Source organism: Molothrus aeneus, chromosome 1 (genome assembly GCF_037042795.1).
Source record: "Molothrus aeneus isolate 106 chromosome 1, BPBGC_Maene_1.0, whole genome shotgun sequence".
In the NCBI taxonomy this organism is placed as follows: Eukaryota; Metazoa; Chordata; class Aves; order Passeriformes; family Icteridae; genus Molothrus; species Molothrus aeneus.
In genome coordinates, this window is record NC_089646.1 from 126,265,384 (window position 1) to 126,287,849 (window position 22,466).

Genomic DNA, 22,466 nt, shown 5'->3' on the forward strand with positions numbered 1-22,466 from the left:
TGGGATCACTTGAAAATCTGATTTTATCTTTCCCTGGAGTAAGTCGTGAGCTCCCAAGACTATGGAAAACAACTCCGGGTCATGACTGAGCTAACGCACGCATACGGCTGCACGGACGCTGCTCTGCGGCCCCGTGCCAGGCTCCGGCCCCCGGCGAGGCTGTGCGGTGACTGCAGCCCGGGCGCCGCGACCCGCGGGCAGCGGCCGAGCCCCGGGGCCGCGGGGCGGGCGCGGCTTCGGGCGCTGCCGCAGCAGCGCCGCCGCCCGCGGACTACAGCTCCCGGCGTGCCGAGCGGAGCCCGCCCGCCCCGGCACTGCCCGGCTGGGCTGGGCTGGGCCGGGCCGGGCTGGGCCGGGCCGGGCCGGGCCGCCTGGGGTCGCTGGGAGCAGCGCGGGCGGGGGCGCGGCCGGTGGCGGAGGCGGGCAGGAGGAAGGTGAGTGTGTCCGTGTGTGCGTGCGGGGGCCGGCGCCGCGCCGGGCAGGTGAGAGCCCCGCGGGCAGGAGGAGGAGCAGCGGGAGGAGGAGCAGCAGCGGGAGGAGGCGGCGCGCTCCTGCCCGCCGGGGATGCGTGTGTGCCCGTGCGTGTCTGCGCGCCGCTCACCTCGGTATCGCTCGGGTCACTCGGTGGCGGGTGGATCCAGCTACTCCCGGCGCCGGCGGGAGTCGCTTATCCCAGCGCGGCCGGTTCTCGCTGAGGTCCCGAGAAGAGCGTGAGTGAGCAGCGGCTGTGAGCGATCACGTATGTGCTATAGACGCACATGTGTTTCCTACGCATGCAACACATTTGTCGGGCTGCAGGCTTCGCCCCGTGACACCGGGCGGCCTCGAGGGGGATGGGGCCCAGGCGAAAGGGGTAATAACGAATTAATTGCAGATGAGAAGTAATATCCGTCTTTGAGTCATCAGTCTTTGAGGCATAATTTCATTCCAAAAGCTCTTAGATGAATGGTAGATCTTATATAGGAAAGCACTGCTTTTCCCATAGGATTATCAGATTTCCACCGGAGAATACAGATCCTGGATTATTGAGCTACATGGGATTTGCGTGTTTCTTTCTAATTAGTCTGTGAATCTGAGTGTAAAATTCTTTATTTGGAAGGGGGGGATGGGAGTTATATGCTTCTAAAAGAACAGACATATCTTTTCTCTGACATTTTACACAGTTTTTCTGGTTATCCCGTGCTCTGTGCATACTTACTGCCTTAATTGGATAGTGGTGTCAAAGGTTGATTAGATTCCCTAATAGATTTTGGATCTGCCAGAGGATTGCAGTTTTAAATGCGTGGTTAAAACAATCGTGTTTGCTGTCTCCCCTCAAACAGTTGAGAGGAGGGCTGATGTATTACATTTGCGTTATCTTCCCTTTGGTTTATTAACGTATCATCGTGAGGTTGTCGGGTTTGGTTTTGTTGTTGTTGTTTTTTCCCCCTGTGCTATTTCATTTGCAGACCGAAAAGAAATGAAAGTCAGAGAGGATTTGTTTAATCATTTAACAGCTGACACAAGCCATGTCCCTAACAAAACGTTGGTGAAAAAGTGGTGAAGAAAATTTCTGGGATACAGCAGCACCAGTACTGTGAAGCCGCTTCTGCAGGTCAGGGGCAGCGTTTGCTGGAGGATGCCGTAGCCCAGGAGGTGAGGCTCGTGGGGACAAGGTCGATGGCTTGCATGGAGCTTCTCTACCTGGCCGAGGAGAGCAGAGAGGTGCCCCTGGGCACCACTACTGGCTGGAGCCTGCCCCCCCATCCCTACGAGCAGCAGCAGTGTGAGGGGGGTGAGGTGGACCCCAGAGCAGCTGCTGCCGTGGCAGCCCTGCACTGTGAACGGCACTGCAAGCCCTTGCAGAGGGGCCCTGTGGCTGAGCCCCCCCTGGCATCCCAGCCCTCCTCCCTGGGCACCTCGCCCCAGGAGCACCCTGCCCCCTCCAGCACGTCCCAGCCCTGCCACCCAGCCGAGAGCTTGCCCAGGGAAGAGGGTGGAGGGAAGAAGAAAGCCTGCTGCTGTGCCCAGGAACTCGAGACATCCTTCACTTATGTGGATGAAAATGTAAATCTGGAGCATGCAAGAAGTCCCCCCACTCCTACAGGTGGCCAGGATGCCCCTCTGCAGCAGCATTCCTGCAGGGAGCTGCCACCTGAATGGGCACACGATTCTCCTTCCTTGGTCTCTGAGGAGGACGATGCTGCCTCGGAGGCAGCAGCTGGGAAATCCGTTGACTATGGATTCATTAGTGCCATTTTGTTCCTGGTTAGTGGCATTTTGCTGGTGATAATTTCCTACGTGGTACCCAGAGATGTGACTGTGGATCCCAACACTGTGGCTGCCCGAGAGATGGAGAGGCTGGAGAACGAGAGCGCAAGGATCGGTGCTCACTTGGACCGCTGTGTTATCGCTGGGCTGTGTCTCTTAACCCTGGGGGGCGTGGTGCTCTCCAGCCTGCTGATGATGTCCATGTGGAAAGGGGAGCTGTACCGGAGGAGCAGGTTTGCATCCTCCAAGGAGTCTGCAAAGCTGTATGGATCTTTCAATTTTAGAATGAAGTCTGGAGCAAATGATAATATGCTCGAGCTGTCGTTAGTTGAGGAAGATGTGCTTGCCATAGATAATTAGTGTGGTCATGATTTTTAAGGCAGCATTTCTACAGGAAAATATGTTTCATTAAAGAAAGCAGATGCAGCTAAAGATAGCTGGTGATGCAGTTTATTTGTCTGACAAGAATGGTGTTATCTTAAGCTCTATAATCAAATGTTTGCCATATTTGAGTACTTGTTGTAAAGGGGAACTGTGCCAGATGAAATGCAAATCATATAAAATAATGAAAACCACTGAATAAAAAGAGACTTGTGATAAGTAGGTTCCTCAGATACTCGTTTATCATAATATAAAACATTCCATTGGTGTCTTGCCTATATAATTTTCTTATTACTCCCATATAGAACAAGAATGACCTTGACACTTTCAAACTGTTAATTTTTGAAGCCTGCAAGGTTATTAACATTCTACTTGACAGAATATTAAGAAGCAGGACCAATAATTAAATGGTAGGGCTAATATTTCATTAAGAGATGCTTTTTTATTCTTTAATTTTAAGCAGATCGCTTCTCTTCAATTAAGTAACAGCTATGGGAAGAAAGAGCACCACTTGGTCATGGCTGGCCACAAACCTCCCATATTTTCAAACAATTGTACAATTAGCGATGATTATTTAAAATATGAAATAAGAGGCAGAGGGCAGGAAACCATATGGCTCTTGGTGCTGGTAGGAGACAAAAGGCTCTTTCAGCTTGAGGTCAGCAGCTCCATTTCAGTTCAGATTAGCAATGATTGATAGTCATTAACTTCTGATAGCTATAGTGACCCATATAAAAGAAGTTTAGTTCCTGTTGGACAGATGTCTTTCTATGAAAACTGCCATAACATGAATTAACAGACCTCTTGTTTGGAGTCTCAAAAGACCCAAAGACTGAAAAAGCATGGGGATGCTGAGACTGGACACTTTTTCGGTACACATGCCAGAAGAAATTCAAGCTCAGCTACAGGGCTTTGCTTATACTGAGGCTGTCTGCATCTTATTAGTCCTTTTTGAAACTTCAGCTTTATGTCACTAGGCTCTCAACCTTCTCATAACCAGCAAGGAGAGGTCAGGAAGGAGCTCTCTTGAGACTTGTTCAATAAACCCCAATTTATTTGTAAAGAATAAATCATCAGGAAATACAGAGGTTAAGTATCAGGCAGTTTACTGGCTGACAAGAAACTCAGCATAGGGGATGATCAAGGGTACGTGTTGCTATTAATCTCAGTTGTGTGACACTGTAGCCAAAAGCCTGTACAACTGATGCTATTTGCTTTTATTACCAGCCATTTTCTGGAGAGCATTGATAACTTTGATGTGTTCTTGCAGTGCTGGGAAAACCAGTTCTTACTGAGCAATGGTTAATACATATACAAACATACATACATACATACATACATACATATATATATATATATATATATGTCTTGTTAATATGTATATGTCTGCTATATGTGTATGTGTCCCTGGCAAAGCCAAACATGGGTGAAGACCTCTGTCTGTGCAGTCTCTGACTGCAGTCTTACAAGAAATGTGCTTCATTAATATCAGGAATATGAATTATTTTTAAAATAATTAATTTTTTAAAATAACACCATTTTTAAAATAACACCATTTTTCCCACTGTGACACACAGGAGAAGAGTTCTTTTGAGAAGGTGGGAGGAGATTTCCTTTATGTCCCCTTTACCCAGTAATATGTGGCAGCACAAAGTCCAGAATAACAAGTGGATGGCAGAAACATGGGTTCCTCACAGAGAGACTGAACACTATTTTGCCACTTGGTTCTTTGTTCTGCTTCTCTGGTTTTTGTCAGGAGACAAGTGCAGCACCCAAGTCTGACTCCATTAGTTCAGTCCCTTGTGCTTGCTGGCTGCAGGTGACCAAGGTCCCAAGGAGCTGCCCTGCTCCAGGTTCACACCTTTGGTCAGCAAATTCCATTGTGTGGTACCCAGGCTGTAACACTGGCCCTGCAAAAGAGATCCTGCTTCACATGTTCTCTGCTCCAACTGCAGCTTGAGGTCAGTGTTACTGCATAATTAAATGAGCTGCCTTATTAAAGGGTGCTGCTGCCCAGTAAATGATTCTCAGTTTATGTCATGATACACAGTGTGTTCTCAGGCAGTAACTCAGCAGTGACCTGCATCTCCACAGTCATCTTTGAAGAGCTTACATCCTTCTGGCTGTGTCATCAGAGATTCCTAATTGAATCTCTAGAATAAAATGTCTTATATCTGGAAGCTACCTCAGCCTGTTGTGATCAGTACTAGAGAGGAAGGAACTACCCTGAGAATCTGGATGCAGAGCAGGAAGGTTCCTCTTTTGCTGGCCTTGGCTGGTGGGTGAGGTATGTGAACACAGGCTGCACAGCTTGACACTTCTCAAGGTGGGGAAGTGGGAACATTACTTCCTCTCATCCTGCCCCTGAGGATGGGAAGGGCCTGGCCTTCCCAGGCAAAGCCATGCCAAGCAAGAGGGCAAATGTTGCTGAGCTGGGGTCAGCAAGGTGGTGTAAGGCTGGGGACAGACATCTCGGGGGATGAAAACCCTTTCACCTGCCTGGACCCCATGTTCTTACCTACGTGACAGAAGCTCTAAAACTGAGGCTGGTGGTTTTGAGAGCTATTATTTTTATTTTTTATTATACATATGCATTAAATTGGAATACATTCCATTATTGCAGGAAGATGTCAGCTTAAGCTGTAAGGATCGCAGATTTCTTGCAGGAACCATGACATGCCTTAATGCTGATTATTAGCACTAGAAAAAGGAACTGTCAGTATGTTATTGTCAAGTGATAAGTTTTCTGACACTTTGTAAAATGCCTGTCACAGATCATGAACCTGCAATACTTTAATGAACCCTGAAATTTTCCCTGAACATCTTAAGGAAATATTATTCAACCTAATAATCTAAATGTACACTGCAGAAGTGTGAGGAGTAATAAAATTTAAACAACAGGACTAACAGAGTTTCTTTATTTTGGTGTAAGTGTGTGCTATGAAAGAGGTGAAGGAAGGCCTTCAGAGCGCAGGAATTTATCGGATAAAAATGCTCAGGACATTTCTCTGATCACTTTAGAAATTGCAGCATGCTGTGAGTTAGCGGTGCAATATAAAACCTCTGGACTCTCAGGTTCTCGTGCTGTGAAACCAAACACAGACAGAAACCAAAGCTCTTGCTGTCTGGTGGCTGATGGTGGAAATGAATGTATGAACCCACTGGCCAGGCCTTCACAGCATTCACCTCACATGAGATGGTACCAAAGGGCGAGGCCAAGGGACGTTTATTGCCCCCTCATGCACCCTCGTGATTTGACTTCCCCTGCTCAAAATTTAAATGTTCTAAAGGTACAAATAGTAGAAGAATTCTTGGTGTTTTTTTCACTGCCTGGGCTAAAGTTGTCACTTGATTCATTGGAGAGCTTTCTCCTTTTTTGGGAAACTAAATTTTGGCATATACTGAGTGGGTTTTAGGTGCCCTCTAAACATCTGATTCTGAATATGGATTTCCGAGTACCCTGGAAACAGAACAGGATTTGTGCCCTTAGTCAGTTTATTTCTGACCAGCCCCAGCTGCCAATATGACACTTTCCCAATTTCTACCTCATGACATGTCTGCTGGCTGGGCCCAGCCCTGGTCTCTACCTTCCCACTGGCGGTGTCCGTGCTTCCCTGAGCTGTGGGAAGGGAGGCTGCCAGTGTCTGGCTCCCTGCTGCTCAGACAGCTCCCTCCTGCTCACCCGTGTTCTCAGTTCCCTTTTCTCGGTCAGACGCCGTGGCTGAGGCTGGACATTCGGAGCTGCCTGGCATCTGCTGGGGATGCTCACCAGGACAGAGGCTGTCACTGCACTATCCCAGCCCACACGCTGTGGATGCTCAGCGTGTCTCCCACCAGCCTCGCCTGCTCCTGCCAGCCTGAAGCCGGCCCCCGTGGCCCAAGACTCTCCTAGGAAGCTACACTGGGTTGTTGCTGGGTTTTTATGTGTTTACAATTTTTTAGTCTTTGTAATTCTTTTCAAAATTTGTCTGCAATGAGTATAGAGTTTACTGACTAAGAAAGCAACTGGTTTAATTTTGTAAGACTGATTCACAATGGGGTGAAACATCACAGTCCATCATGAGCTGTTTAGTAGTGCATTTGATGCCTTATTACAATCGCAGCTGTGTTCTGTACAGAGGCAAAAATAAATGTCTATGAATTTGAGCACTGTCATTGTGGGCTTCTTTGCTCTTTGCTGATTCCAGTGATTGGCTCTTCTCTCTCCGTGCCATGGGTGCAGTCCCCAGTCCTCAGTGGCATGGAGCCCATGTAGGCAGCAGGGCCACCTGGAAGAGGCAGTGTTAGATTGAGCTGTGCCAGCACACCAAGCCCATCCCCAGCTCACCCCTCCATCACGTCCCTGCTGCTTTTCCTTCCCAGACAGAAGTGCCAAGCAATGCAGCTTCAAACCCTGCTGCACTCATGTTCCACCCAACTCCACACAACCAGAACAAAAAAGAGAAAAAGTGGGTGGGAGCAGCCATGGCTGTGTGAGCAGGCAGCTGGTGAGGTGCTGTGTCAGGAGGTGGGTGTTGAGCCCCTGCTCACCATCACCACATGCATGACCACTTCAGTATCACATCCTCACCTTGGCCCAGCTTGGCCCTGGCCAGGGCAGGAGGGCAGAGAGTGCTGGGCCCAGCACCAGCCATGGTTGATGATGGATGGGCATGCAGCTCCCAGAGGGCCCTGGGGGTGATGGGCGATGCAGGGAGATGCAGGAGCTGTGTTCCTGGAGGTTTGTGGGCTGGGCACTGCCCCCTCAGTGTCAGCTTCACCTCTCCCTCCAGAGTGGGCAGCAATCAGAGGGTGCTGATGCGGGGCCAGCAGCGACTGCCACCAGCAGCTAAGCAGGACCTCCAAGGAGGCACAGTTTTCTCCTGGCTTTTTTTGCTTCTCTCAGATCCCCAGTGTACGTCAGTTAAGCACCTTGACAACCTGTACTCCCTTCCAAACACAATTCAAAGGTATGCCACACAGGTTATGCCTCGTCAGGTCACTTTTCATTCTGGTGTGACAGAATCAGACCCTTCCCTGCCACTGTCTGTGAATCACCATGTGAGTGGGAGCACTGTGGTGGGTGTGGATCCAGGCTGGAGCAGGGACTGTCTACTCCTGTTACCTGTCACCACAGAACAGAGTACAGCAGGGCTCCAATTTGCCATCCAGGTTTCAGGCTGTTACTGCTACAGGAGTTACAAAGGTGTCCCAGAAGTTTGGCCCAGAAGGCCAAATTGGCTGCAGTGACTGCAGACTGTCAGACTATGGTGTGCAACTGATGATTAGCAAGAGGTTAAGAGAGTAGATGTAGACTATGGTGTGCAACTGATGATTAGCAAGAGGTTAAGAGAGTAGATGTATTTGTAGATATGACAATCCATTAGCTTAAAGAACTGGGAGGCTCTCTAACTGAAAGAAAACACAAATTCATTTTTATTCTTTTTACAGATTTCTTCTTACCATTTTAAATTTTGAAGGATTCAGTGTCATGTACTATATTCACAGGGTTTTTTCCCCTGTGTTTATGAGTCCTGGCAAGGTCAAGAGTCCTATAGGCTGCGAGAAGGTGAGACTTCTTTGATTTCCTTACCAGATTAAATTAAATTGTGGATATTATTAATCTGCATAAAACCAAACAAGACAAGAATCTCTTATTTGAAATGAACCTGCTTGATACTTGTTTGTGTAAATGTAAATGCAGTGCCCAAGGTAGAAACTGAGACAAATAATGCACGTTTTATTTAGATTTTCAATAAAAAAATGATTGTTAAAATATTTCTGCAGACTTGCTGCATTAAAAACTTGTAAAGAGTTCTCTGCTTATTTATGTGTAGATTGGCCCACTGTTACATATGATAAAAGATACTGAGCTATTGCCATTAACTGAGCTACACCTCATGGGCATTTGACCATTGTTTTGAATGAGGGCATTACAACCTAACAAGTGTGGTTTTTGTTCACCTGCACCCAGTGTGTAACCCATAGACCACTGAAAGTTCTTCCATCTGCATCGAGAAATGAGATGCTGAGCAGCATGAAACATAATGTTCTCAAAAAGTCTCCTGCACACAGATACCAAAGAGAGCCACCTGGAGAGCTGGAGAACCAAGGCTTCTTTAAGTCCCAGTCCAGCACTGCAGAAAAGGCTAAATTAGTACAGAACCACTAGAATAAATTAATCTGAAAAGGATCACAATTTTTTTTTCCCCAGAGGATGACATTTACATTTAATTTAAAGTACAAAATAATCTTTAAAAAAATCTCGAAAACTCAAACTAAATTTGCTAATATTTAGAGGTATTTGGGTAAGGTTATGCACATTTAAGAGATTTGTATTTGGCATAAAAGGCATAAAAAATCAATAGGCTTCTGTTGAAAGAATAAAACAGACATCTTTACATCAGCATAAAAAGCTCCTCTTTTCCAATGATCATTTCTGTTTTGACAGATGTGTATGCAGGGAAATTTAGCTATTGTTGAATAAAACATTTCCAGAAGCAAAATTGATTAAGTCCCTTTTGCAGAGGAAAAAAATCAATTCTTCCCATTAGAAGGATCTAAAAGATGTTGATCAGCTAGAAATGTAAATAAAGTTCTTTAATCACTATTCTCTAACTGCAGTGTATCCATCTACATGGGATTGTCTTATCTCTTTATAGCTTAAAATAAATTTGGTTGAACTCTAACATGAAGTAGCTTCTGACAAACTAGCCAGAGTAACTGTGCTTGAATGTAAATAATATCAAGTAGCTATCCTGACATTTTGGTATAGCTTTTCCCAAGGATTCGCTGTTCATGAAATGAATGTATATGTGCTAACAATATATCTAGGCTGGGAACAAAAATGTACTCACTGAAAGGCAGAGCAGTAGAAAGTATGTGACTGTTCAGTTCCTATGTATTCTGATTTCATATAATAAAGACAGCACTTTAGAGATTTCTTCATTAGTAATTATTGAGGGCTATTAAAGGTCATGGAGGGCTATTAACAGAAGGATGCCAAGTCTAGCTCTGTAAGTCCCTAAGCTTCTGATTGCTAAGAGCTGAGAGAATGTGCTGGTCTATGCTTGCCCTTCCCTTTGTTTTACATAAAGCTGTTACTGCTGCAGCCTACTATCTGAGCCTATTTTGTGACAGATGGACCTTTGATTTGATCCAGACTGACCCTGTGTTCTCAAAACTTCGTGCTCTTCCTATAGGGGCAATACCAAGTAGTTGTTTGCCACTGTGGCTTCCTAAAGAAGGAATCAATAGATCACGGCCTTAACTTTGTTTTTCCCTCCTTACAGGAATGGTAACCATGGCTGGAAGAACTCTTGAGAGGTCATTTTCCAGTCTTCTGGAACTTTCACCCTCCATCAGTCCTCAAAGATGATTACTCATGGCTGTGAAATGGCTGCTGAATTTTCTGAGCACTCTGGTGTGAATTTTATAAGGCTCGCATGATTTGCAGATACATTATGTATCTATGCAGCCTCTCCTGCTCTCTACCAGCCTAAGTTCTTAAGATCTGAAGTCTGTGGATAGTCTGAATACTTTTAGATTTTTTTAATGAGGCAAAAAAAGGTTGAAGCACTTCGGCCTTCTCAATGTCATTTTCAATTGTGTCCTGTCTCACTCCCCACCAAGCAGAAAACCTGTTCTTTCTTTGTCTTTTTTCTTCCTTCTGGTATAAATATAGAGCATTTCCTCATGACCTTTTTTTCTCTTCTATGAGGATCTCACTTGCTTACCCCCCCAAAAATAAATGAAAATTATTATTTATATGTTCTAATTTCCTCAGTGGGGAAATTTCTTAAATTTTAGGTCACTGTTATGGTTAGCCAAATCCATGTTTACAATTGTTATTTTTCTTTCACGTTTTCACATTTCACATATGGTGTTTTGTTTCCTTAATTTTGATTAAGAATTTGCTAAATTTTCCTAAATGTCTTTTCCCTTTAAACTTCTCCTATGTGGGACATGGTAAAAAGTGCTTTGAATTTAGCTGAAGTTTCTTATTCCTTGGGACCACTTCCCTGGAGGCAGAAATACTCTGTTCTAACAGCCCTGTATTGTGAGGGTTTTTTTTGTACAACTGAGCTCAGTGAACAGCCTGGTGACTACAATCCCCACTCCTGCCCACCTCCATTCGTTCCCCACTCAGCCTTTCTTCAGTGTGGGCAGCAGTGGTCCAAGGTGGAGATTTTGTGTTAGTTCTGCTCTTTGAGCCAAGCTGTGTTGTTAGGGAAAATACTCCAGGCTTGTCTATGAGATCAAATTACAATGCATGGCTATTGAGATGGGAAATGTCTTCACTTAAACTTCACAGGATATTGAAACCAGTCTTAGCAAAGAGGTGAGTTAGAAGCAAAAATCAATATTAGACAATGCTGAAATGCCTCTGTTCAGCTGCTGTTTTAAATGCCTTGTACAGGCCTTTCAAATCATGTTGCCAACAAATGGAGGAAATACAGCTTTTAAAAAGTCAGAGAATTATTAATAGTGTGCTTGACCTCCAGCTCTGCACAGTCTACAAAAAAAGCATCATTTTTCATATGCTGATGCCTTATGCCTAATTCTGCAAACCCTGTTGGGAAGCAGTTGCTGTAGGAGAAGTGCATTCAGAGAGTGAGGGTCAAAGCTTTAGATCCATGATGGACTGTGAGAGGAAAAGAGAGCAGGAACAGCTCATGGTCAAACCCCTGAACAAAAAGGGAGGGTTGCAGGGACCCTGCACATCATACATCATTCACATGCTAATGGTATTTCTTGTCCTGGTGTGTGAGAGAAGAAAATTAACTGTGCTGAGGTTAAGCATGCAGCTTTCCAGCAGGGATAGAGAAGTATGGAGAGAAGCAAATGTCAGATGTCTTCATGAGAAAATGAATGCTCTAGCCACTATCCTGGTGTCTGAGGAGTGATTGGGGAACCAGCACCTCCAATTGTGCTCTCCAGCAGGCTAATCCCTTGTGCAGCACTTGTAGCACAAAGAAGCAGTCTGAACCTTTATTAACTTTAACCACTGTCTGAGTAACCTAAAGTGACAATCCATCTCTCTTATTGCTGTTATTAAGTCAGTTTTGGACAATGCTTTATCATCTGCAGAAAAAATGAAGAGGAAATATAATGCAGGCAGCAAGTTTCTAGGTAAAATTAGGCTGTCTGAGAAGGGGAGAAGAATGCTGCACGCTGCACTGAACAAATCTTTGCATTGATTTCTGGAACCAGAGCCTTTCTAGGAGCGCCACAAATGCATGTATTTATTTAGTGCTTGGATTCAAAGAGCTGTCAATCTTCCTCTATCCAGATAACTCCAATTTGTGTTCAGGTCTGGGGTGCTTTAAGGTCATACATTATTTCTGCTTGTGCTGTTCTTGCTTTTCACTTTGATGCCAGCTCTGCAGTTCTTGGTCAGCCCCATGCAGCCATGTGTGCAAACAGAGCCATTCCTGCTTGGTGGCAGTGGGCAGTGGCCAGGTGACACATGGCACTGCTGCAGCTCCAAGAGTGCAAGTGTGAGCCTTGGAAATGGAATACGTGTTCTCATAGAGAGTCCTAAATAATCATTTAAATATGCATGGAGATCTCATTGATACATTGTCATCTGAGAGCCCAAATCTCATCTGTCTGTGGGCATGCTGTGTGTGTGCTCTGTGGCCCAACAAAGAACTAGTTCCTCCTCTTTGACTGTCCTACTTATTATCTGGTTCTGTGTCCAGTGCATAGGAATAAAAGGCAATTCTTTTATATCTCCCTTTCAATTTAGATGGGATTAAGCCTGCATTTCAGCTGGGTGGCTGAGGTAGCCTGAGATAAAATTTGAGGCCAGTAATAAGTTACTACTCCTGCACAGAGCAAGATGAAAGAAAAGTAGTTGTGAATGGGAGAGATAAACAGCTCCTGGGGATGCTCCACAGCACAGCAGTAATAGCTCAAGTCTATGGTTTAAAATCACTGTCTTAACTACTGTAAACAGAGCTGGTTTTAGTGGCTTTTTTTCAAGGTGAAGGCTAGAAGGCAGGCCATGGAGGACAGATGTGGAAAAATTGTACCCTATTAAAGAATCCTTCACTGAAACTATCTCACTTTCCATTAAAAATTCCAGGATACATAACAATAAACTTACATAAATATCTACAGTCACTCATACACAGGATGAACCAATGCATTGCAAGGTCTGTATCCAAACACTGCAGGAGTTGAGTTTGTCACAAAAATACCATCTTTCTTTACCTTGAGCTCTTGTGGAAATCCTAAGTTAATTTCTATGTCCACACAGGATCAATGATGTTTACTGTCATTTAAATAGGGCAATGTTTGGTTTAGTTCCTTTTTGAAATAAGGTAGTTTACCATACAGTTACCTGTGCCTCTTACTATTTTACCTCAGTGAACAGAAGGGGAAAAAATAAGAAAAGTTTTTGTTGTTGTTGTTGTTGTTGTTGTTGGTTTTGGTTTGGTTTTTTTTGTCAGGGAAAGTATGTAGAACTAAAAAAAGAAAATGGAAGGGAGGTGAAGGTCTTGTCAGCAAGCAGGTAGGAATATGGTTTTCATAAAGTTAATAGCTACAGTCAATAATTATTGTGAAAATAGATTTCACAATTCATATTGAATTGATTGTAGGCAGCTTGATTGATGCTGTTGTAATACAGGAGGCTAATCAAGACTGGGAATCAAAGAAAAAGAACCGAAATCGAAAGGCAAGCCCTTACAGATTAGTCATTCTTTATGCTAGTAAGACAATTTATCAGCAGTAATAAAAAGTCCTGATTTTGAAAGCAATGACTAATTTTCATAAAATATGTCCTGTAGTTCCATCCAGTGTTTTCAAAGATTCCTGTCTCTTGTCTGTTTTAATGGAAGAGAGAGTCAGATGCCAGGAGTTTTTTACACTACACTGTATAAGACCAGTTATGTTTCCATTTACTTTTTAAAATTTAGTTGCTTTGGACAGACCTTAAATTCTCTCTCACATCATTCTGTTGTCTTTTAGAATAAAAGTTGATTTTGCATTTAATTCCAGAACACTCTATATTCTTCAAGTCTCCCTAAGGGCACAAATCACCTGAAAACCTTAGGTAGTGTCTTCATGAACTGCTAAGCAAATCCAGCCATCTTGTGATGTACCAAAAGGAGATCTTGTTCTTCTCTTTTTTATACTTTCACTCCCCTCCCACCTCTCCCAGCCTTGCAGTCCCTCTCTGCCTTGTGCATCAGCCCCCTTATAGACCAATGGTAGGCCCAGACTATTTGATTATTATTAGCATAATTTTTATCACTTACTTCCATTTTATATGACCCATTTATTTACTTTACAATATATTTCCCTTTCTCATCTTGTTTCAGAACCAGTTTCAGAACTAGTTAGAGACTCATGAGCACCTTGGGGAGAAACTGAGATGCTCCTGGGCGCCTGTTCCTCGGGGCCAGCTGTGTGTGCAGGGACAGCCAGACCCTGGCTGAGCAGTGCAGGCTGTCCCAGAGAGCACAGAGCTGCTCCAGGAGGGCACAGGGCCTGAGCACTGGCTGTGCCTCCCAGCACATCACTCAGCTGCGTGGGTCGTGGGGTGGAGGTGTCTCCTGCATGCTTCATCCAGGACTGGACAAAGGTGGCTCGAGTGGAGTGCAATTGCCTCTGTGTCCTTATGTCCTTAATCATCACAGCAATTGTCCTCACTGCTCTGCCAGCTCTGCTTGGATCCTCACCCCTCTCCTTGTTCAGCACCTCCTCTCCTGTTAAATTTATCTCTCTTGTATTACTCACTGTCTCTTTGCTGTCGTGAGCTGCATGCAAAAGCTGGGTTTATTGTTTGAGATAATGCATTCCTGCTATCTCAATGAAATAAGTGTATTCCATTTGTTTATTAGCTAATTAAACTAATCTCTAGAAAACCTTCAGAATGTCTTCTGTTCTTCTGCAGTGAAGCTAATTTATCTTTATAGTGCTGGCAGAAGGAAAATGGTCTATATGCCCTGCAGAAAAGTTTGAGATTCATATGTTTTTATCCCAACTGTTTCAAATTATAATCTAAAAGTCAGATTTGGATATTCAGGAAACTTTGGTGCTGAATGATCTGAGCAAAAGAAACATATGGGAAGTACAGGCATAGTCTGATCTTATCTCTGAAGCTGACAGATAAATAATTTGACAAAACAGATATTGCTTAGAAGTTAAAAAATAGTTATTTTGCTCAGAAATGTGTCCCAATGACTATTTGTTTCCTTTGAGCTGATCACTGCATGACACTCAGTGTGCAACGCTGCTTTCATAATTTCATAAAAAGTGCTGGTAGAGAAGAAGCCATTTCACAGAATTGTGGTAGAGGCTGGTGGACCCCTCTGAGCTCATCTGGTCTTGCCCCTGCTCAAGCAAAGTCAGTGAGAGAAGATTGCCCATGGCTTATCCAATTCACTTTTGAATATCTCCATTGAAGGAAACTCCACAGCCTCTCTGGAAAGCATTTTGCAGTGATTGACCACCTGCACAGTAAAAAAAGAAGTATGATAATTATCAGAATTTTCTGTATTTCAGAATTCATTGCCTCTTGCCCTGTCAGTGCACAGCACCAAGAAGTCTCTTTGTCTTTTTTCCCCTGGCCCCACCTCAGGTTTTTCTACACTTTGGTAAGATCTCCCTGAGCCTTCTGTTCTCCAGGCTGAGCAGTTGGCTGTGATAAAACCAGAGCACCGAACATTAAAGCCACCACATATGGAGGAGTTCAGACCTTCCAGCAATTACAACTTGTAGCACCTTCTGGCTGGGTTTAGAGATCTCTGCCTCTAGACAGATGAAAAGGAAAACACTACTTCAAGACAGGTGTCTCCTAAAGAAGAAAGGTATTCATCCTTAACCCAATCCACACTACAAGATGCTTTACTTTAGTAGGAGTTTCAGGTTTTTGCCTCTTCCCAACAAAAAAAAAGAACATTTAGCTTAGCTTATGTCAGTTTGAAATCAAAATATATGAAATTAGATGCTGGAGCCTTTTTGCAGAAGAATGTGAAAATGAATTTTTTTTATTTTGTGGATTTCTGCCTGTCTGCAGTTCATATAAAACTATTGAACTGCAATCTTTGACAATTTTACTTCTCATCACAACACTATTAAGCATCCCCATCTCAGTTCTCCAGCTATCTGGTGCATTTTGAGTGCCTCATTTTTGTGTGGGTTTGATTTATGAGCACAAGAAATAAAGTGTGGACACTGGGCATTTTAACATTTTTTTCAGCTGAAGGTAGCAACTTTTAAATTAACAGAGTCAGATATCTGAGGTATATATCAGTTCTCCTTACTATCAGCAAAGGCATTTCATTATTTTGCCCCTAGTTTAGGTCATAAATTATGCCATCCACTGTCTTATTTATTTTTTACAGTGCAGGAGGTTACTACATGTTAAAATATCCCTCTCCTTTCCAATTTTTTTTCTTTCTTACTTTTTGCCAGAGGAGATGTTCAGACACTTTCATATTAATATGTATTTTCTTGACTTACGATTTTTAAAAAAACAGTAAATAATAATAAAAAATTCCTTTAACTGGATTGTTAGCATGAGCTGAAAATGCAAACAGCTTGTAATAACTACAGCACGTGATGAGGTTTCTTCTCTGGCCATGAATCCATGAGAGCTTTGCCAACAGCTGTGGCCCACAGTCTGTAAAATTCACCAAAAGGAAGTTTTTTTTTCCATAGCTGTGAGAACAGATATAGCACTAATGAAATTTGAGGTTACAAGTGCAGTTGATCTTACTGATTTGGAGACCCAACTTGTAGGAGAGCATCTCCACTGCAGTGGGAGCACTTTGTGTTTCCTGCCCCTCCAGCAAAGCCCCGAGGGAGGGTTGGGCTGTGCTAAGCAGCCCTTGAACACCAGCATGGAGCAAGTGCTGCTTCCAGCAGATTCATGTCTCATTGTTAACTGAAGCTTTTCCAAAGATGTGGCTGCTGATTCTGCTTCTTTGTATTGTCTGGTGTCTAACAAGGTGTGAGCTGTCGCTGTGCTGTTCTCTCAGCTGGAGAACTTAAGAGGTCTCCATCTCCAGTTGCTAGTGTACATTGAATGTAAGGATATATAAATACAGCATTTATCTGCTCCCCACCCTCCATCCCAGAAAAATTAGATTGGCTAGACTGGTTAATAGGATCAAAATGTATGGAAGGAAAGTTGCTAACAGAAATGTATATTTGAACATATAGAGTAAGTGAAGGACCCTCATTTCCCTTTGTGGAAGAAGCCTTCTGAAAAGTCACTATCTATCACTAGAACAAACCTTTTTTAAAATTATTTTTTATGGTTTTGTGCTTTGGTTATAGTCACAATTCTAACAATTCTGGGTTTTCAAAATATTTTAGTAACTATTCTTGGTTATGAATGTAATTGTAATATATAAGAACATAGTTTTTTATGTGCATTCCCCATTCTGATAGAATATTTGATTTGTTAATAAAACTTGTACAGAGAGAAAGTCTATTTTCCTATAGTAATTACTCATGAAAATTATATCAGTGCAGCCAGGAAGAAAGCAGAGATTAAACAAGGTCTAAAACAAAGGCACTTTAAAGACCAGGTTTCTTACATTAGTCCCTCCTAGGAAATTTATAGGCACATTAATTAATGCCTTTTGCCTGTAAGTTCTTTTCCACTGTAATTGTATACACACATGTACGAAGATGCAAAGAGGATCTCTGTATTATCTGTGCAGAACTAGGAAAGCAGGGTATACTGTTAACTGCAATTCAACAGAAAATGATACCCTGGCCCTAACCAAGCAAAGGACAAAAGGAGGGTCATGACCTGGCATTTTCAAGCAGCACCAGGAAAGCAAAACCTTATCAGCAGAGCTCTATCAACTCAAGCCCTTTGTCATGACAGAGTGAAGACCTTTCCTCTGCATTGTTTAACCACAGGTAGACATACACAAACATACAGGATATTCTTGTCCAGGTCTATCAATACTTCCCGCAGACCAGAAATTGATAGTAGAGGGTTACCAAATTTAGCTGATGAATTTACACCTGGACTGGCACTGGTAATTAAGCAAGCTGGAGTAAGTACCAAGTGAATACTTTATCAAGGCTTTTGCATCCCTGGATGTTTTGAAATTAAGATAGATGGTTTTTTTCTAAAATAATAGCATTAACAACTATAATAATTATTATAATCTTAATAGATGGCCTGTGCACTGTATAATACAGGAGATCAGAGAGGCAATTACAGTCTCTTGTGACCTGAGATGCAGTAATTGATTGTAATTACTCTTCTTTGAAGCCTTAGCAGACCTTACTGGCCTGTATCAGAGCCATGGGGTCATCTCACGTAGGTCATGTACCATAACCACTTTGCTTCCATCCTCAACACATACTGTTTTGCTTCCCTTTATAACCCTGCCTCACAGAGCAAGGCTGTGGAAAGAGCAACCTGTGCAACTTAGGTCCTGCCAGATGAGCTACTGGGCACAAGGAGTGGAGTGAGGCCGTCCCTCTGCAGTGAGAAGTACAACACGCGTCCCCTTGTTCTGCAGAGGAAGAGGGGCAGAGAGGACATTCCCCAAGAAGCTGCCTCTGGATAACAGTTTCCCTGGGTTAACTTGGAGCCAGGACTCTGATGTATCACACTTTCTTGGACTGATGGCTAATGAGGCAAATCGGCCCTACATGAATAAAATGTCTGTCAGGCGAAACAGAGCCGTGTACATTCCCTCTGAAACGCCCGTGTGCCAAGAAAGGCAATCTGCTGGCACCCAGCACGCACACAGGGCTGTACAAAAGGCCAATTCTTTGCATGAGCAGGGCAGGAGAGATGCCATGTCTCATAAAACAAATTGCTTCTGTTCAAACCCCTGAGAACAGGCAGAAGCAGAGGTTGCTGTTGAGTGCTCTGTCTTGCACTCTTTTAGGTTAAATGATTGTTACAGAAAAGGCTGCCTCAGTATTTCTGTAAAGCAGCACCAAGCAACATCAGTTCAGTAGGAACAGCTAGTCTACTAATTTACTTATATCAGAAACCTATTTACTTATATCAGAACCTTATTTACTTATATCAGAAAGACCCTGCATTGCTAGATTTTGTTTTCTTCAAATGGGTGATCCAATTTTTACAAGGTCAAATGGCCTTTGACTCCTAGCATTCAATCTATTAGGAATGGACAGGAGGGAATTAGCCTAATGTCAGCTCAGAAAAATGTGCTTTTAATACAGACATCTTTGTCAACATAAACACGACTTCTGTACAGCCTCTGCTGCAGTTTCATATTAGTTATTTCTTAACTTCTCGGGGAATGCAGAACTTGAACTGACAGATGCCTTTCATTTTATTAAGCATAACTAATAAATAACAATACTTACTTTTTTTCTCAGTTCACTTCAGTTATTATTGCACCTCTTGAAGCAATGCAATAGAAATGAGAGCCACAGGCAGCAGAGAACTCCTTCCAACCCTCTTAATTCTTCTGCACAAGCATTAGCTTGCAAATGCCAAACACAAACTGGATGTTTTCTCACTGTGCCTAGTGTGAAATGCAGAAAGGATGAACAGAAGTGCCTTGGATTAATCTCTTACTTGACAAAGAGATGACCTAGTCTCAAACCTAGAATTCAAACCTATGCTGCATTCCTCCAAGAAAGTGCAGAGAGGCAGAGGCTTATGCTGAACATCTCACAACTTTTTATGTGACTTGTCCTGCTGTAGCCCCTTTCTCCTATATTGCAAGTGCATCTACCCCTAAGCTGACACCCACAGCACAGCCCAAGTAACAGTGATTTCTCAGCAAAGGCTCATGAAGAGATGCCAAAAGTGGCCTCTGAGACACCTTACTCTGAGCAGTAGGCTGATTCCTACCCTTGTGCTTGAGTATCTTTGATGAATTTCCTTGGAGAAATGAAAAGTTGAAAGATACTGCTTAGAGTACTCCGAGAGATAAATTAGGAGCTGGGAATGGAAATTAGTGTAAAGGAATTCTCAGTAGACTGCTAGTGAGTCACGGGTTGCAGATGTCTCTTAGATGAGGAACAGTCCTGCAAGGCAATTACCAGGAGCCTCAGCACTTAAGCCATATGATATTAGATAAAAGACTTAGGGGAACTGTTTTTCACAGGCAGGAGGGAGAAACATAATCCAATTCTTTATTTGCACTCAAGTGCATCTAATGCTATACAACATCTATTTGTCCAGGGAATTAGTTTTACTTATTTGCAATGCCATACTGGCCAATTTCATGACAAAGCCCTTCGAACCCTGCCATACTGTTTGTGAGATGCAAGTAGACAGACAACCACAGAGAGCCATAAGATAAACACTGCTAACAGAAAAACAAAAATGCAAATCCTTACTTAAAGAAAATACCTGTGTGATGGAAGGAGGTGATGGGGTAAGTAGGGAGTTAGATGTCAGAGTGTCTCCTATTAATTTTAATCAATTTAACTAGCCTAACTCATACTAGATTGTAGGAGTTTGGATTTTTTACTGTTCCTAGTTAATGATAATCCAATCCCAGCATTATCACTGCAACAGAACTGACCAAAAAAACCATACCAAAAAAGTGTTAATAGACATGAAAATTGAATGAAATCTATATTCATTACTCTTGCCTTCGTATGAAGTTAGGAAGAAGTCAGGGACATAATGAACTGCAGTCTTGCCCTTCACTTTGAACATTAAGAATGCAGCAAAATAGTGTTCTTGAAGTGCTACAAAAGGAAATCACCTAATTATTATTAAGAAAACAGTGTGAGGGACAAAAAGAAAAAAAAAAGTAGTAACGAGCAAAAAATGAATATCCCATGTGAGCAGTGTAATTTTCCAAACTTTTTAGTTTTCTGCACAGCTTATATTAAGGCACAGAATGCAGTTCATATTTATGTGATGCACATATGTGCTCACCCATTTCTGAAGGCTGTTCTTCAGCTTCTGCAAATTTCTTCTTACTTTAATAATAAAGGAAACATCTTAGATTTTCCACTGATCTCCTCAAAAATGTAGAATGAATCTCTTCAATACTTTTGCTGATGTTAGGTCCAGACCCTTTTTTGTGATATTCTCAGTTGTCTCACAAACCTTCTGTTAAAGGGGGTTTTCTGGTCCTTCCTATGATCCAAACCAAAATAACTAATTTCATCAACTACTTTCATCAACACACTCAGGCAGTATCCTGTGCTTGAATCATATGAATGGATTTCACACAAGAGTTTATGGTTCTTATCTTCCGGTTTTACTTTGGATATATTCTCCTCTGAGATATATTTCACTAAAGAAGCACAACATCTTTCTTCTGTCCCTACACTAATACTACTGTGAGAGAAAACAGCCTAATATTTGAAGTCATCCTTTGCCATAATTCATTATTACATGGTCACTAAATATTTGCACTGCTGTAGAATGTATTATCCTGAAGTCAATTCCCAATTTCTTCTGAGAAGTCAATGAAAAATATTTCAGAACCCAAGTTGTGTCTGTGTTGCTCCCTTTATCTTATATTTAATCTGATCTCTTTCCTCCTTACTATTACTTGTGATTGATAGATCAGGTAGAGGTGTTCAGGGTGGATGCCTGGGTTATGTAGGATATATGACATAATCACAAATTTACAGAATTTGTGTCAGCAGGAATCTCTTGAGGTTATTTTGGCTAAGATCTTCCTGAAAGAATTGCTGACTTCAAAGTTAGATTAGGCTGCTCAGGATCATGTCCAGCTGAGTTCTGAAGATTAACATTTCCAACTGCTTCCAGTGTTTGACCACTGGACCACATATGAGGAATGTTTTTCCTTACATATATAACCACAATATACTGTGTTTCAACTTGTGAGAGCTACTTCTGTCCCTTTGTCTGTCTGCCCTCTGGTCACTCCATTAGGTAGCTGCAGACAACTATTGGGACCCCTTCTTTACTCCAGAGCAGCTCCCTGGATCTAGAAGCCAAAGCATTTACAAAAGCAGCAGTGAGATGTACAGCTCACACCCTTCTGAGCCTGGCAGGAGCTTCTGAATTTCACAGGATAAAAGAAGGGTCAGAAAAGTGATCAGTATCATCTTGTCCTCTCTGATGGGCACCATGTCCCACCTCTACAGCAAGGCTTAACTTTTAATTTGGAACTGAAAAATAGTGTTAATATATAATTTAGAAATAATTCCTGATGTTGAATGTAGGAGTCCAGATGTTCAGTGGTGAACTCAAAACATACCAAAAGCATTAATATGGCTGTCAGCACAGACCTGCTTTCCTTTTGTCTCAAATCTTACTAAAACACAGGAGCAACAAGCTTACCTCAATAAAAGTGATTTATTGTAGCATTCAGAAGGCCCTGTCCTATACCACCATCTCTAATATCTCACTTCTTGAGCATTTAGTACTGACTGAAGCTTGTGAGCGTTCTCTTCTACCTACTATGAGCATTAGTTCTGGAACATCACCATTTCCACACCATCCAGCTGTTCTAAAAAAAAAAAAAAAAAAAAAGATTTCTCTGCAGCTCTGTTCTTGTGCTTCCTTTGCATTATTTTTCATTTTGATGTGTTTTAGTTGCTGCAAACAGGAAACAGCTCAGACTGAGTGGCATTGATGTCATATTAAAAGCTATCAGCCAAACAGATATTTCTCCTTGAGGATTTTTTGAATAATTTAATTTAACAATGAGGTTTGAACATTTTACTTGATGCTGTATTTTTCAAAATTGATTAAATCTGCAATTAATCTACTGTAAAAATATTCATTAAATTACAAGTGAAAAAAAGAAGAAAAAGCAGACAACCCCTTCTTGTCTATATTCTGTTTGAGTCAATCAGTAATCACATTACCTTTTACCAATAAAAAGATGCTGTTGCACCTTAAGAAGGAAAAAGATTAAAATGCTCAAATATTGCACTGAGGGGTGTTACAT

General features: G+C 42.5%; 1 protein-coding gene across 8 annotated transcripts; it reads left to right on the forward strand.

Annotated features, from left to right (window-relative positions):
- The first annotated feature begins 365 nt into the window (after positions 1-365).
- On the forward strand, positions 366-18,357 carry TMEM74 (transmembrane protein 74). 8 transcript variants are annotated; one of them, XR_010784901.1, is made up of 4 exons: positions 385-434; positions 8,062-8,179; positions 9,903-9,936; positions 17,988-18,357. XR_010784901.1 is itself a non-coding variant. In XM_066564364.1 (2 exons), exon 2 carries the CDS (start codon positions 1,660-1,662, stop codon positions 2,608-2,610), a length of 951 nt encoding a protein of 316 aa, XP_066420461.1. In that variant the 5' UTR covers positions 366-434; positions 1,497-1,659; the 3' UTR covers positions 2,611-6,777. The 8 variants fall into 8 exon arrangements, 3 of the variants coding, with proteins under 3 accessions (XP_066420461.1, XP_066420445.1, XP_066420454.1); XR_010784898.1 differs by lacking the exon at positions 17,988-18,357 and adding an exon at positions 13,941-14,486 and having other exon boundaries at positions 9,903-10,033; XR_010784900.1 differs by lacking the exon at positions 17,988-18,357 and adding an exon at positions 13,941-14,486.
- Positions 18,358-22,466: the final 4,109 nt, after the last annotated feature.